The 14006-nt window shown below is 44.4% G+C and overlaps 1 protein-coding gene across 6 annotated transcripts in view; it reads right to left on the minus strand.

Moving 5' to 3' along the window:
* Positions 1-14006, minus strand: part of CDH4 (cadherin 4) — a 671722-nt gene that overhangs the window by 23204 nt on the left and 634512 nt on the right. For all 6 annotated transcript variants that reach the window (XM_075118731.1, XM_075118732.1, XM_075118733.1 and 3 more), the window contains 2 exons: positions 10646-10788; positions 551-784 (listed from right to left, as the gene is read on the minus strand). In XM_075118731.1, the coding sequence (XP_074974832.1) occupies positions 551-784; positions 10646-10788 (377 nt within the window). The remainder of the gene's footprint in view (positions 1-550; positions 785-10645; positions 10789-14006) is intronic.

The following is a 14006-nucleotide window of genomic DNA, read 5'->3' on the forward strand; positions in this document are numbered from 1 at the left end:
TAAGACAAGAGGGTAGTTCGGTTTCCACGACACGTCCATTCCTTTCCTTCAACGCTGAAACCGCCAGTAAGTGGGCCAAGTAGAGCCAACTGAGGTTGCATGCCGCTATTTAAAAATCCTGCACATACTGGTAATCTTCACACTTACCTAGCCCGCCTGGTTCCATGGTAAATTAAAAGGCTGCCTTTAAGCAATTATGGTCAGAGAAATGAACATTGATCGTGATTGTGGCTCATGACAATTACACTGGAACATAAGGAAGACTGATAATAGCTTTTTTTCCCCTTGGCCATCACGGATGATTTATACCCAGTTCAGTCCTGATAACTGTTCATAATTATGAACTGCATTAAAAAAGCCAAGTGCCAAAGCTCTTAGAATTATGCTACAGGTCTGATACAAATCATTTCTGATTAGCTATCTTGTCTATAATGCTTGACATAATGTGCTTAAAAAAATCAGACAAAGAAGCAGGGAAGTTTGCAACTGTACGCGGTCCTCATTAGTGCACAGGATTCCAAGTGTCCTCAGGATTGCCCGCCCCATTTACCATTTAGCCTTGTTATGGTCCAGTTCTTCCTGACTGCAGATGGCACACTTGGCAGCTCAAAGACAAAGGGTCCAACATTTGGATCGATGTCAGCATCTGCGGCTGTTATGTTGATGACATTCAGGTTTGGCTTTTCACAGATCTGCGCCTCCTTTGGCAGAAGCTCAGGCGCGTTATCATTGATGTCAATTAGATAGATCTGCAGAGAGCCAGTGCCACTTGCTGGGGGAACACCTGAACGGGAGAGGCAGATTCAAACGAGTAACGACAAATACAGCACACGAAGTGGCATGCACAACGACGCTGACCCCCACGCCCTTGGAAAACCTTACCGCTCCACGTACTAAAGCGTGGAGGAGGCCTGAAGGATTTTTTTGTTGCTTCCCCCTTAGATTCCTAGTGATTTCCTTGTCCCTGTGTGAAATCTTACAAGATGTATCATTAAAACCTTCCAAGTTCTCATGAAAAATGCTGTTTTGTTCCATTGAGTAAAACGGAGCTGTTCCATGATTTTACACTAGACCCCATGTTACACAACTCCCATGTTAACTGTGTAGTTACAGTGTGTCCCCATCATACTGGGCAGGCAAGTCATTCGGTAAGAGGGAGGAAGAGTTAACAAGAAGGCAGGAGTCCCTAAGGCAAGATATTTGGTATTAACATTATAGGTATTCGTAGTGATTTGTTGGTAGGGGAACAGAGACATTCAGAATTGGGCAAGCCAAAACTCAGGGTCCAGGTCTCATTTTCTCCAAAGCCCCGAAGTTTGGGAGACAGTCAAATAAATGGTTCCAGGTTCGGCTCAGTTCTCTAGAGAAGGGCTGAATCTGCAATGGTTTCATTCTGCATAACCTGGTTGGTTAGATTTCAGTTTTGCTAAACCATACCCAGGATCTGGGTCTCATTTTATTCAACCCCCAAACCGGTAGGAGGGTGGGGTTGAATAATTTTTACTAATTTCTGTTTGGGAGGAAAGAGGGGGAGGGCTGAAGCAAGATGGGGACGGGGCAGGGATAAGAAAGAAGAAACAGATGTGGGGTCAAAGATGAAAAGAAGTGTAATTCACTGGTCAGGATGTGCTACGTGTCCCCCTCTCTGTCCAATCCACAGATGATATGGTTTTATTATGGCTTTTAGGCAGTCTCTCTGATTGCCAGATGCTGGGACTGGACAACAGGGGATGGATCACTTGATAATTGCCATGTTCTGTTCACTCCCTTTGAAGCATCTGGCACTGGTGGGAGACAGGATACTGGGCTACTGGTCTGACCCAATATGGCCATTCTTATGTTTTTAGTTCAAGCTGGAGAGACACCTGTGTTTAGGTCTGAAGTCCTTGGTTCAATCCCCCGTGTGTTGGTCCAGATGGTCTCTGTCACAAAAACACATTATGATTCTACCCAAACCATGCAAAAATAGATAGTCCCACTAAATATATCCTTCTCCTTTTCAATTCTAAACCTTGTTCCAAGTAGCAGGGGTGCTGTGCATCTTCCTGACACAAAGGTCTCAGTCCTGCAATCCTTACTCAGATGAGTAGTCCCATTGACTTCAGTTGAACTGTTTGCCTGAGTAAGGCTAAGTCATGTAAAGTTATCTGGATCAGGCTCTTAGTTTTTGTTTTACTTTTTAAGATTAAAAGCTTAATCTTAATCACCATGTCCTGTGAAATCCTCTGCAAAGGTCTGGTTCTTCTGCTTTCCTAGCCCTGCATGCTTCAATAACCGTCCCTCTAACAAGAAAAACAGCTAGTTTTCTTTTAAATGGTTCAGTGTTTTTCATTTCCCCCCACCCCTGAACTGCAGGCGGTTTTGTTCCAGGCCTCTACACTACTTATTTCCTCAAAGAGCTCTGCCTCAGTAATTTTTTTTAAGCTTATATTTTCAATTCATGGTCCCTTCTTCCTAGTGCTGGCATGAAACAAACTAAAAAAACACCACTTTTCTCATCATTCCACGATGCTTTCTGTTTGTTTAGGACTTCTCTATCAAACAAGTATAGCTGCTCAAAAAATCAGCTCAAATAAGCTGCTCAAAATGGAAAATGAGCTGACTTCTCTATCAAACAAGTTTAGGACTTCTTCTATCAAACAAGGACGTGCTCCTTGCTTGTTTTTGCTGACTGTGGGGTCTCAAAGACCCTGGTGGAGCCCTGAAAATCCCTCTCCCATGATTCCTTCATTCTCCCTCCCAACCTTTTATCACAGACACCATCCTTTCGCCCATGGAGCTCTGCATAGGCCTCCCTTTAGAACAAACATCCTTAATCAGCCCTGGAGTTTGCTGCAGAGAGATGCAAAGCCCATGGGGTTACAAAGGCTGTACATGCAACAGAGTTGTTGTTAGTATCTTCTGTGGAAAAGCATAGGTGATTTTTCCTGTTTACATGATGCCCAGAATTTAGGACTGACTACAGACTTTACATGGGCTTCTGCATCTTTAGGTTCACGTTTTTAAAGGGTCTTTAAAATAAGCTTCCAATACTAGGAGGCAGTAATACAGACGTGACTGAAATAATCTGCATTTGCACATGCAAAACAGATACTTGCAAGTGCATGCACAAACGCTGATTTATGTATGCAAGTGTGTGTCTCTGTGCCCATTTACTCATTTAGCAGGTTCTTGATGTCCCTGAAGTGCATTCAGGAGCAACCCCAGGAGAGATTAAAACAATCATAACAATGATTTAAAACAATTTATAGAAATTCCCTTTACCAAAAAACAGATAGTTTCAAATTGTTTCAGCTACTCTATGGGAAAGGGTGGGGAGGTGTTGATGTCCTAAAAGGATCATGGGGCTGAATCCTCAGCTGGTATAAATCAAAACAGCTCATTTGACTTCAGTGGAGAATCTGGCTGCCAGGCTTGATCTGAGAGTTAAAATAGAAATGAAGCTGGTATGGAAAAGATTTGGTACTTCTAAACACAAGAGTAGAGGTGACAACTCTATGTCTAGCCACAGTGCGAATGACCACTGTCTTTTCCTTTTTCATAGCAATGGGTGCTCTGAAAGGCCTGCTCTAGTTAACAGCATCAAGGCATTGGAAAGCCTGCTTGACACAGGAAGCAGCTTCTGCAGTGAATCAAAAATGTGATGCTTCCCCATTATCATTCCATTGAACCTTTGGAGGGATTTTCTAAAGCACCCATAGATCTGCTGCCTGGTGGGTCTTCTCCATTCAAGAGAGGGCAAATGCCTTTAAAGTGCCCTCCTATGTACAAGGACGTTTCCTTGGGGCCTGTAACACTGAGCTGACCAATACTGGCGGAAACAAATTAAACTGAATTTATGTGACCTGGTGCTGGGGAACCATCCACCCCTCTTTATCACAGTGTAATGGCAGACAACCCAAGAGGACCCCCCCACAGAAGCACATGAAACTAGATGGAGCAGAGGGGAGGCTGAAAAGGGAAGCAACTTGAAATAAAAACATTAAACTGATTATAATTTTTTTAAACAGAAGCTGCACTTTTTGCTCCTGTGTGAACAGCTCCTTATTGTAGTTCAGGGAGCAATCATGTCCAATGAGTGGAACAGCTTACTAGTCACATTCAGAAAATATCCAAAAGGGTTTAACAAAACAGAATGTTGTTTCTTCCTTCAAGGAAGGAAAAAAACCCACAAACCTGCTTTGATAAGTATGTGATGACACAGCACATGGAACTTAGGACGAAATCTGAAAGGAGTCCGTTAACCTAGACAAACTTTAGCCATTACCCTAAGCACTCAAAACAGCATTTTAAATAACGGGGTGTTCTTTGTGAATTTTGATGGCTGCAGTAGAACAGCAACAGATTAATTTTTCAAAATAAAGGAATTCATCCAGATTTCAGCTCTCGGAGCTGCTGAATAATGGCTCAAGAGAAGGTGCTGCTGTACGGGCAGCTTTTCTTTATCAGTATTACAGACAGCAAATGAGAGAGCCCCTAATCATGTTCCACCAGTGTCCAACCTGAATTGCTGGGCAGGTGGTGGGAACCCTGGTGGGGGCAGCAGGAAAGAATCATGTTCCTTCCTATAGTGAGGAAGGGTGGTCTTGTGGTTCAGGCACAGGCATGGGACTCAGGAGATCTGGCTTCAATTTCTATCTCTGCCATGGATTTTCTGTGTAACCCTTGGCAAATCCCTTAATCTCTCTGTGGCTAATGATCCTTCCTTTGTCTGTCTCGTCTACTTAGATTTGGGGCATGGACGTTTACAGTGTGAATGTACAGCAGACATAGCACAATGTGGCCCTGATCTCAGTTGGGCGTTAATATAAATAAATAATAGCCACCACTTTAGCCTCAAGCGTCTGTGGAGCACAAAGGTCACCTGGTGCTCCCTGCTTGCCTGTATGCTAGTCTACAGGGAACCCTCCATGGATCTAGACTCTGTAGTAGGCAGGGGGTGAACGTTAACTGTGGGCTCGCAAAATCCTGCCCCACTGAGGAACTCTGGTGGTTCTCTTGCAACCGCAGGAGGGAGGCAGGATTTGCTCATTAGTGCATTGACTACCAATGTCAAAGCAGCTCTGCTTGCTCCCCTTGCTATGCCCCAAACTGGCGTTACCTGGAGGAGAGCTTGAGAATCAATAAGTGGGGGGGTTTCTACAGGACAGTGAGCCTCTCTGTATGAAAGCACTTATGTTTTATCTAGTGGCTTTCAGCCTGAAGGATCCCAACAGGCATTGCAAACCTAAGCTGACATGCAGACCATGTCCCTGATTCAGTATAGCACATAAGCAGTCCCATTTACTTACTCACGTGCTTAAAGTTAAGTACATGCTTAAGTGCTTTGCTAGACTGAGGCCAATGTGTGTGTGTCAGCTTAAGTTGGGACCTAGGCTAAAAAGGGTGAACATTTGCTCCTTTTCCCTCTCTTCCAGGGAGTATTGTGAGGCACTGGCTGGCTGCTTCCTACGCTGTCAGCTTCAGAAGGGGCTGTCATGTCAGGCTATGGGCTCCCGTTCTGCGGGGAACAGGGTGAATCATGCAAGGGGTTCTAGGATTTGTAGTGCAGCTGGAGTGAAGCAGAGGCTGCAGCAGGGAGCAGAGAGCGCTGCTGCCATGCGTATGTTAGAGGTGGGGAAGCTATTACTGGGTCCCACAACACCCCATGCGATTAGAGAATTGGCAGCCGTACCTGGCATTCCCCTCAAAGGTACCACTTAGAGGGAACAGTAGCTTGATCCCCTTCCCAAGACCTCAGGGAGATGAGGAGGGGAGTGGAAGCCTGAAGAACTCCCTCCCGGTCAACTTTTAAAGGGGGGGGGCAGGAAAGGCAAAATCATTTTGGCTCAGCAGGCCCAGCCAATCTGCTGATGGGGGTCGGAGAGATATCAGAGCCACAAATTCTAACCTGGTATTGGGTATTTTAAAGCATGGGATGGGTGCCCAGGCACAGATTCACAAAAGTACTTATTTATACCTGCCTCTGGAAATTTCCACTACATGCATCTGACGAAGTGGGTATTCACCCACGAAAGCTCATGCTCCAATACGTCTGTTAGTCTATAAGGTGCCACAGGACTCTTTGCCGCTTTTACAGATCCAGACTAACACAGTTACCCTCTGATACAAAAGTACTTAGGCACCTAAATCCCAGACTTAGATGCCTACATCCCAGTTTTAAGTTCTACCTAAGTTTTTGCAGTAAAAAGTTCCCTAGGCACCTCTGTTTCTGACTCCGCTAGGCATCCCGGCACCTATCTCCCTGCCTAAGCCCAAAGCAATTCACAAATCAAAGGAAGATAGGCATATATCACCTAACTCATGTGCAGGGCCCAATCTGATAGGCATGGTCAGAGGCCACATGCTAGATCTGGCCAGGCAAGTTCACACAAAACTGACAGAGGTAGAGGTTCCCTCATAACTTTTAGCCCAGGGTATGCACCTGGAAGGTTGGTGACCCCTAGTTCAAGTCTCCCCTCCAGCTGGTGAAGAGAAGGGGTTTGAACAGGGATCTGCCATCTTTCAGAGGAGCACCATAGCCATAGGGCTATGGGATATTCTAAGGTGGGGCCCCATCCGTCTTTCCTGTTGGACACTTAACAACTCAATGAAGCAGAGGGACTGGTTCTGGGGTCTCCCACATCCTGGGTGAGTTGCTCTAACCACCAGGCTACAGAGTCCTGCTCATGCTTGTGCTATCTCTCTTTCCTGCACCCAAATAACTAAGTGGTTACCCACAGTGGAGCAGGTTACAGAACCATCTGTGGCAGAGAGAGAGAAATGCCTGTAGCCTGGTGATTAGGGCAATCAACCAGGATGTGGGAGACCCAGGAGAGTACCCTAACCATTGGGCTAAAAGTTATAAAGGAGCTCCTCCTTCCCTTTCCCCACTCCCAACCCTCTGGCTTCTTGAAAAAAGAAGCCTAACTCCAAAGAGGGTTCACAGTTGAGCATGGCTAGCAGAACATCAGAAGGGTAATACTGGGTCAGACCAAAGGTCCATCTAGCCCAGTATCCTGTCTTCTGACTGCGGACAATGCCAGGGGTCCCAGAGGGAATGAACAGAACAGGTAATCAAGAGATCCATCCCCTGTCACCATTTCCCAGCTTCTGGCAAACAGAGGCTACGGACACCATCCCTGCCCATCTTGGCTAATAGCCACTGATGAACCTATCCTCCATGAACTTATCTAGTTCTTTTTTGAACCCTGTTAATAGTCCTGGCCTTCACAACATCCTCTGGCAAGGAATTCCACAGGTTGACTGTGCATTGTGTGAAAAAATACTTCCTTTTGTTTGTTTTACATCTGCTGCCTATTAATTTCATTTGGTGACCCCTAGTTCTTGTGTTATGAGGAGTAAATAACACTTCCTTATTTACTTTCTCCACACCAGTCATGATTTTATAGACCTCTATTATATCCCCCCTTAGTTGTCTCTTTTACAAGATAAAAAGTCCCAGTCTTATTAAACTCTCCTCATATGGCAGCCGTTCCATACCCCTAATAATTTTTGTTACCCTTTTCTGAACCTTTTCCAATTCCAGTATATCTTTTTTGAGATGGGGCGACCACACCTGCACGCAATATTCAAGATGTGGGCGTACCATCAATTTATATAGAGGCAATATGATATTTTCTGTCTTATTAGCTATCCCTTTCTTAATGATGGCCAACATTCTGCTTGCTTTTTTGATTGCTGCTGAATTCTGCATGGATGTTTTCAAATAAATATCCACAATGACTCCAAGATCTCTTTCTTGAGTGGTAACAGCTAATTTAGACCCCATCATTTTATATGTATAGTTGGGATTATGTTTTCCAATGTGCATTACTTTGCATTTATCAACATTGAATTTCATCTGCCATTTTGTTGTCACCCAGTGACTTTTGTTGTCACCCAGTTTTGTGAGATCCTTTTGTAGTTCTTCATAGTCTGCTTGGGACTTAACTGTCTTGAGTAGTTTTGTATCATCTGCAAATTTTGCCACCTCACTGTTTACCCCTTCTTCTAGATAATTTATGAATATATTGAATAGGACTGGTCCCAGTATAGACCACTGGGGGACACCATTTACCTCTCTCCATTCTGAAAACTGACCATTTATTCCTACCCTTTGTTTCATATCTTTTAACCAGTCCACAATCCATGAGAGGACCTTTCCTCTTATCCCATGATAGCTTACTTTTCTTATAAGCCTTTTGTGAGGGACCTTGTCAAAGGCTTTCTGAAAATCTAAGTACACTATATTTACTGGATCCCTTTTGTCCATATGCTTGTTGACCCCTCAAAGAATTCTAGTAGATTGGTGAGGCATGATTTGCCTTTACCAAAACCATGTTGACTTTTCCCCAACAAATTATGTTCATCTATATGTCTGACTGTAGTTTCAACCAGTTTGCCCAGTACTGAAGTCAGGCTTACTGGCCTGTAATTGCCGGGATCACCTCTGGAGCCCTTTTTAAAAATTGGTGTCACATTAGCCATCCTCCAGTCATTTGGTACAGAAGCTGATTTAATGATGTGTAACAAACTACAATTAGTAGTTCTGCAATTTCACATTTGAGTTCCTTCAGAACTCTTGGGTGAAAAGCATCTGGTCCTGGTGACTTATGATTATTTAGTTTATCAGTTTGCTCCAAAACCTCCCCTAATGACACATCAATCTGGGACAGTACCTCAGATTTGTCACCTAAAAAGAATGGCTCTGGTTTGAGAATCTCCCTCACATCCTCAGCCGTGAAGACCGATGCAAAGAATTCATTTAGTTTCTCCGCAATGGCCTTATCGTCCTTGAGTGCTCCTTTAGCATCTCTATCATCCAGTGGCCCCACTGGTTGTTTAGCAGGCTTCCTGCTTCTGATATACTTAAATTTTCCACTTTTTTAACACTTTTTGTCTCTCACTGCTTCTTTTCTTTATTGTTTAGCTACGGTGGCACTTTTTTGGTTCTCTATGTTTTTTAATGTGGGGTATACATTTAAGTTGAGCCTCTATTATGGTGTGTTTAAAAAGTTTCCATGCAGCTTGCAGAGATTTTACTTTTCGCACTGTACCTTTTAATTTCTGTTAAACTAACTTCCTTCGTGCTCTTAGGCTCCTAACTCATAGAATCATAGAATAACAGAGTTGGAAGGGACCTCTGGAGGCCATCTAGTCCAACCCCCTGCCCAGAGCAGGACCAATCCCAACTAAATCATCCCAGCCAGGGCTTTGTCAAGCCTGACCTTAAAAACTTCTAAGGAAGGGGATTCCACCACCTCCCTAGGTAACGCATTCCAGTGTTTCACCAGCCTCCTAGTGAAAAAGTTTTTCCTAATATCCAACCTAAATCTCCCCCACTGGAGTTTTGGGAGATGGGTGGGCTTAGCACACCTCCCCTGGTCAGCATCACCCATTGTCTATCTTAGGCGGCTCCCGGCCTAGTGTGCTGGCTTCTGTGAATCACAGTCTAAGGCACCCGTCTCACCCCCTTCATTTACAGGGTGCTTGGATGCCCGAATCAGGCTTTGTGAATCACAGTGTGTTCCTGTGGTTTTCCAGGTGCCTAAAAGTGAGGCTCATCCTTGCAACATCTCCACACTTTTGTGAATCTAGCCCCCAGACACTGGAATGGGCATCCATAGAGGCTGCTCCAAATCTAAAGGAATAATAAATTAAATAATAATGTGGCAGTGGCTGGGTGTAGTTCCAAACATAGCCACCTTCGCTTATCTCTGGCCTCTCCTTGGAACTAGGAGAAATGTAGATCAGCAGAATTTAATCGCTTGAGTTTGCATTGGGTCTGGACACTGGGCTTGACACCACTAACTTCATTAAAAGTGCTGTGCTATCTTTAATGACCACAAGTGTTCAGGACCTCAGCCTGACATCTCGAGAAGATGACTAAAGGTGTTAACTGTCCACGTCATTTTGAATGGTCTCTTGCAACATGTGCTAACTCCTTAGCTGTTCCACATTGTATTTAGCTGTGAGTCACGCTCTGAGTACCTTTCCCAGACCTGAAGAAGGTCTGTGTAAGCTTGAAAGCTCGTCTCTTGCATTAACAGAAGTTGGTCCAATAAAAGATATTACCTCCCCCACCTTATCTCTCTAATCTCAGGAAGAAGCATTGTACTGGTCACAGCTATCCAGATACACTAAAGCACACTAGTACCTAGCTACTGTGGTGATGGCTGGGCACTTTAGAAATGTAGATAGAGATCAGATTAGACGAGACAGACAGTTTTAAGAAAGTTATAGCATCTTTACATTAAAACAGGTCCGTTTCTTTTTAATACCATCCCCTCTGTCCCTTCAAATTGTTTCTGATTTCCTGATGGAACATTTCTCAGCTGCGGGTTTTGTATGATAATGAAGATCGGTGTGTTTTGCAGCACCTGGAGCTCATACCCCTTTGGTATTTCCTTAGATATAGGCTACACTGCTACACAGAACTTCCCAAATCAATTTTCCATTTGCCCTGACTTTCCCTTAAGAACACTCTCTGAATGCAGTGCACATTTAATTTACTCCAGCAATTTCCTGTCCCACTTTCGCATTTTTAACCATAAAACCTGGGAAAAAGATAACTTATACTGACAACTCTGTCAGGGCATCATTCCTGTTAATGCATCACATTAGAGTATTATTGAAGCATGAACAATGGGAAGCTTGGGCCTACCGTTGTCAGCCGCCAAGAATGTGGCCTCATAGACATTATTCTTAATGTAGACTGACTCTCGATCAAGGACAGCAGCAGTAGTGATCTGACCGTTTGTGGCATTAATGTTCAGCCAGTTTGCAGGATCTGACAGCTTGGAGTATCTACAGAGAAAGGAAATAAATACATGGCAGTCTTTTCAGTGACATGTCCTTAATACAGCTTGAAATAAGGTTTTTTTGGACTCCTGACCCCTGTTTTGAAGGAGCTTTTGGATCACTGGTTTTGTTGACAAACAAAACACTAATTGAGTGTCTATTGCTGGTCATTTTTTTGACCTCTGCAATTATTCAATTTTTCCATTTCCTACCCGTTAAAGGTTCTGCCTTCTGCTAAGTGCCACTTATGCTCCAGCTTCCTGCTAAAGGCAACAAGCCTATTCTACAGCAAGTTGCTAATAAAGATAAAAGGGCCCTTGTTAGAGTACGAAATGGTCCCTACATTCATTTGCTTGTTCCTCAAGAGCTCAGACTAAAGGAGAGATTATTTCCCCATTTCCTGCTCCAGCCCTCCTACAATATAGATTGCTCCGAAATACTGGATATACCTCCCTGTCCACCCCACACACCATAAGGAATTAGTGCTGGAAGGACCACATCTACAAGGTGGGACTCCTAAGACTGACATCATTCTGGCCAATCAACATATTTTACATTGGAACCAGACGCAATTACCTCAGTGGTGTATGATGGGAACTCACGGCTGTATTTGCCAATAGGCCCATGAGGCCAGGCTGAAGCAATTTTAGGTGTGCCATTTTGGAGTGGCTGCGGGGAGGGGTGTATGTATGTGTGCGTGTGTGTTGGGAAGTTGGGGAAGAACCTCAGACAGGGAGATGGACGGGTCAGGTGGACTCTGAAGAGTGTCTAGCCAGTATGTGAGACATGGTTAGCCGGTGCAGCTGTGCACTGGCTGTGGAGAGTAGAGCAGCAGTGTAATGGCCGGCAGGGAATTTGGGATGACAGCTACTGCAGAGCCGGCTCTGTGAGAAGAAAGAGTTGCAATGGAAGTGCTGAAATTCCGTGACCTTAGTAGCATGCAGGACAAGCTTTTAGAGCCTATGGAAGCTGATAGGGTCAATACAGTCCTGAGAACAAAGAGTAATATAGAAGGGAGTGTATTTTGGTAGTTAGTGCACAAGACTGGAAAAGGGAAAATCTATTCCTGGCTCTGGCTCTGAGACACTGCATCTCCTTCGGCAAGTCACATCATTTCTCTGTGCCTCAGTTTGCCCTACGTATCTCAGGGATATTATGAGGCTTACTTAATTGCCTGCCAGTAGAAGGGCAAATGATCGGTCATAAGATATCTATCTAAACAATGCAGTCGTACTAGATCTGAGAAGAGCATTAAAACAAATTCATTCTTTCTCACTAGGACAGTGCTGGAAAATTCACGGCAAACCCAGGAGCCATGCAGGGGTCCTGACAGCATCGCAGTCTTGAAATTCAGACCAGGTGGTTCAGCACAGTTTCACCCGAGGCACATTTTCTGGCAATCCCCAGGGGTGCTCTGTTAGGACCAGAGGCAGGGCATTCTCGGCTGGAGGGCCCCCAACTGTGGAATTTATTACCTTATGGGGGCTGGAACAATTTCTACAGTTGGGGGCGCTGACAGCCGTTGAACCAAACTGTAAACGCTGTGTATGATGGAGGCCACTTCAAGCCAGAGGGTTCTGCAGCACACTCCACTCCTGTAGTCCCAGCACCGACATACTCCCCTTGCCAATTTACCACAGCTCAAGGTTGTTAGCATTCTACCTGGTTGGTTCTATAGAGCTTGGCACATTCCAGTCAAACCTTTTCCAAATGGCTCTAAACAGAGGCACTCTCTTTAATTTTTTTTTAAATTCTCTCTTTATTGCTCATGATTTCTAAGGGGCTTACTTTTCTAATGTTTATGTTAAAATGAATCTTTGTTGCTATCTGTCATGTGTCCAGGAGCAGTAGAAAGCACCATATTATATGTTATTGAAATAAGCAAACACACTTGGGCTTATTTTGGAGACAACTTGGGCTTGTTGATGGTTTTTGCATCAACATCCTGCAAAATTCAAGGTCCCCTGATACGTAAGCAAGTGAAACTCCATGGCTTTGGCTGAATTTCACTTTCAGGTGCTGGTTTGTTTGAAGCCGGAACTCAAAGTGAAAAGTGAGCAGCCTGAGTCCAGTCTGGATTCAAACAACAATAAATTGTCTGCACAAGCCCCTGCCAAGTAAAACTGTTATGTTGCATGGAGCTATATTCTTTAAGGTGATTGTTTTTTAATATCATGGTTGTCACTGTGCCCTTTCATTGCTGAAAATGATCAGTGATCCGGCCTGCAAAGCTGCCTTCATGGATTCATTTGTGGCTAAAGAAGATAATTTGAGCTGTGACATAGGCTATGATCACTAACAATAGCTGTGGCTTGTTGGGGGATGTTCTTAAGCCCAGATCTTTCATTTGGGAAAACTGTATTTAATAAAAGACTATAAAAGCTGCTTGCAAAGATATAGTGGCTGGATCCTGTTCTCAGCTAACTGAAAACTGTTCAGGAGATTAGTGTATACATATGTATCGCCCATTCACTTCACTGCTTTGAATATTTACCCTCTAGCATTTTTTGTGTGTCTAACTCGGCAGTGCCAGCTGTGAAGACAAGACAAAAACAAACCAAAACATCACTTTGCTTTGTTCACAAAAACTGCTGGGGAAAGTCTCCACTGAGCCTAACAATATTTTGCAGCTTCTTGCAAAGCCATGGAGTCACTCTGCCATGATGAAACCCAGGTAAGAGAGCTACGCTTACATTTAAAAATAGTGTAATTGGATCCAAATTTTCAATGAAATGTGTGTCCCGGGAGTGCTATGAAGAACAGCTCAAGTAACTTGCTGTTGATATTTAGAGAAGATCATGCAAGGTCCTATGTATCTGCCAGGCAGTCAGAAAAACGGCTCAGCCCAGTGGGTCATTCTCCCCAAAACAGGAGAAGTTACAACTAGTAATTTTCATTTTGGAGTACAATCCAAATATCCACAGATCAGAGAGAGTATCTGAGCTGATGGGAACTGTTCTCCTCTATGGACTTCAAAACTGGCTTTAGAGGGGACGGAAGGGAAATAAAGACCCTTCAAAGCAGTGATGGGCAACCTGCGGCCCGCGGGCCACATGCGGCCCATCAGGGTAATCTGATTGCAGGTTGCGAGACATTTTGCTGACGTGGACCATCTGCAGGCACCGCCCCCCCACAGCTCCCAGTGGCCGTAGTTCTCTGTTCCCAGCCAATGGGAGCTGCTGGCCACTGCTTCCCGCAGCTCCCTTTGGCCGGGAACAGAGTAC

Source organism: Caretta caretta, chromosome 13 (genome assembly GCF_965140235.1).
Source record: "Caretta caretta isolate rCarCar2 chromosome 13, rCarCar1.hap1, whole genome shotgun sequence".
Classification (NCBI taxonomy): domain Eukaryota; kingdom Metazoa; phylum Chordata; order Testudines; family Cheloniidae; genus Caretta; species Caretta caretta.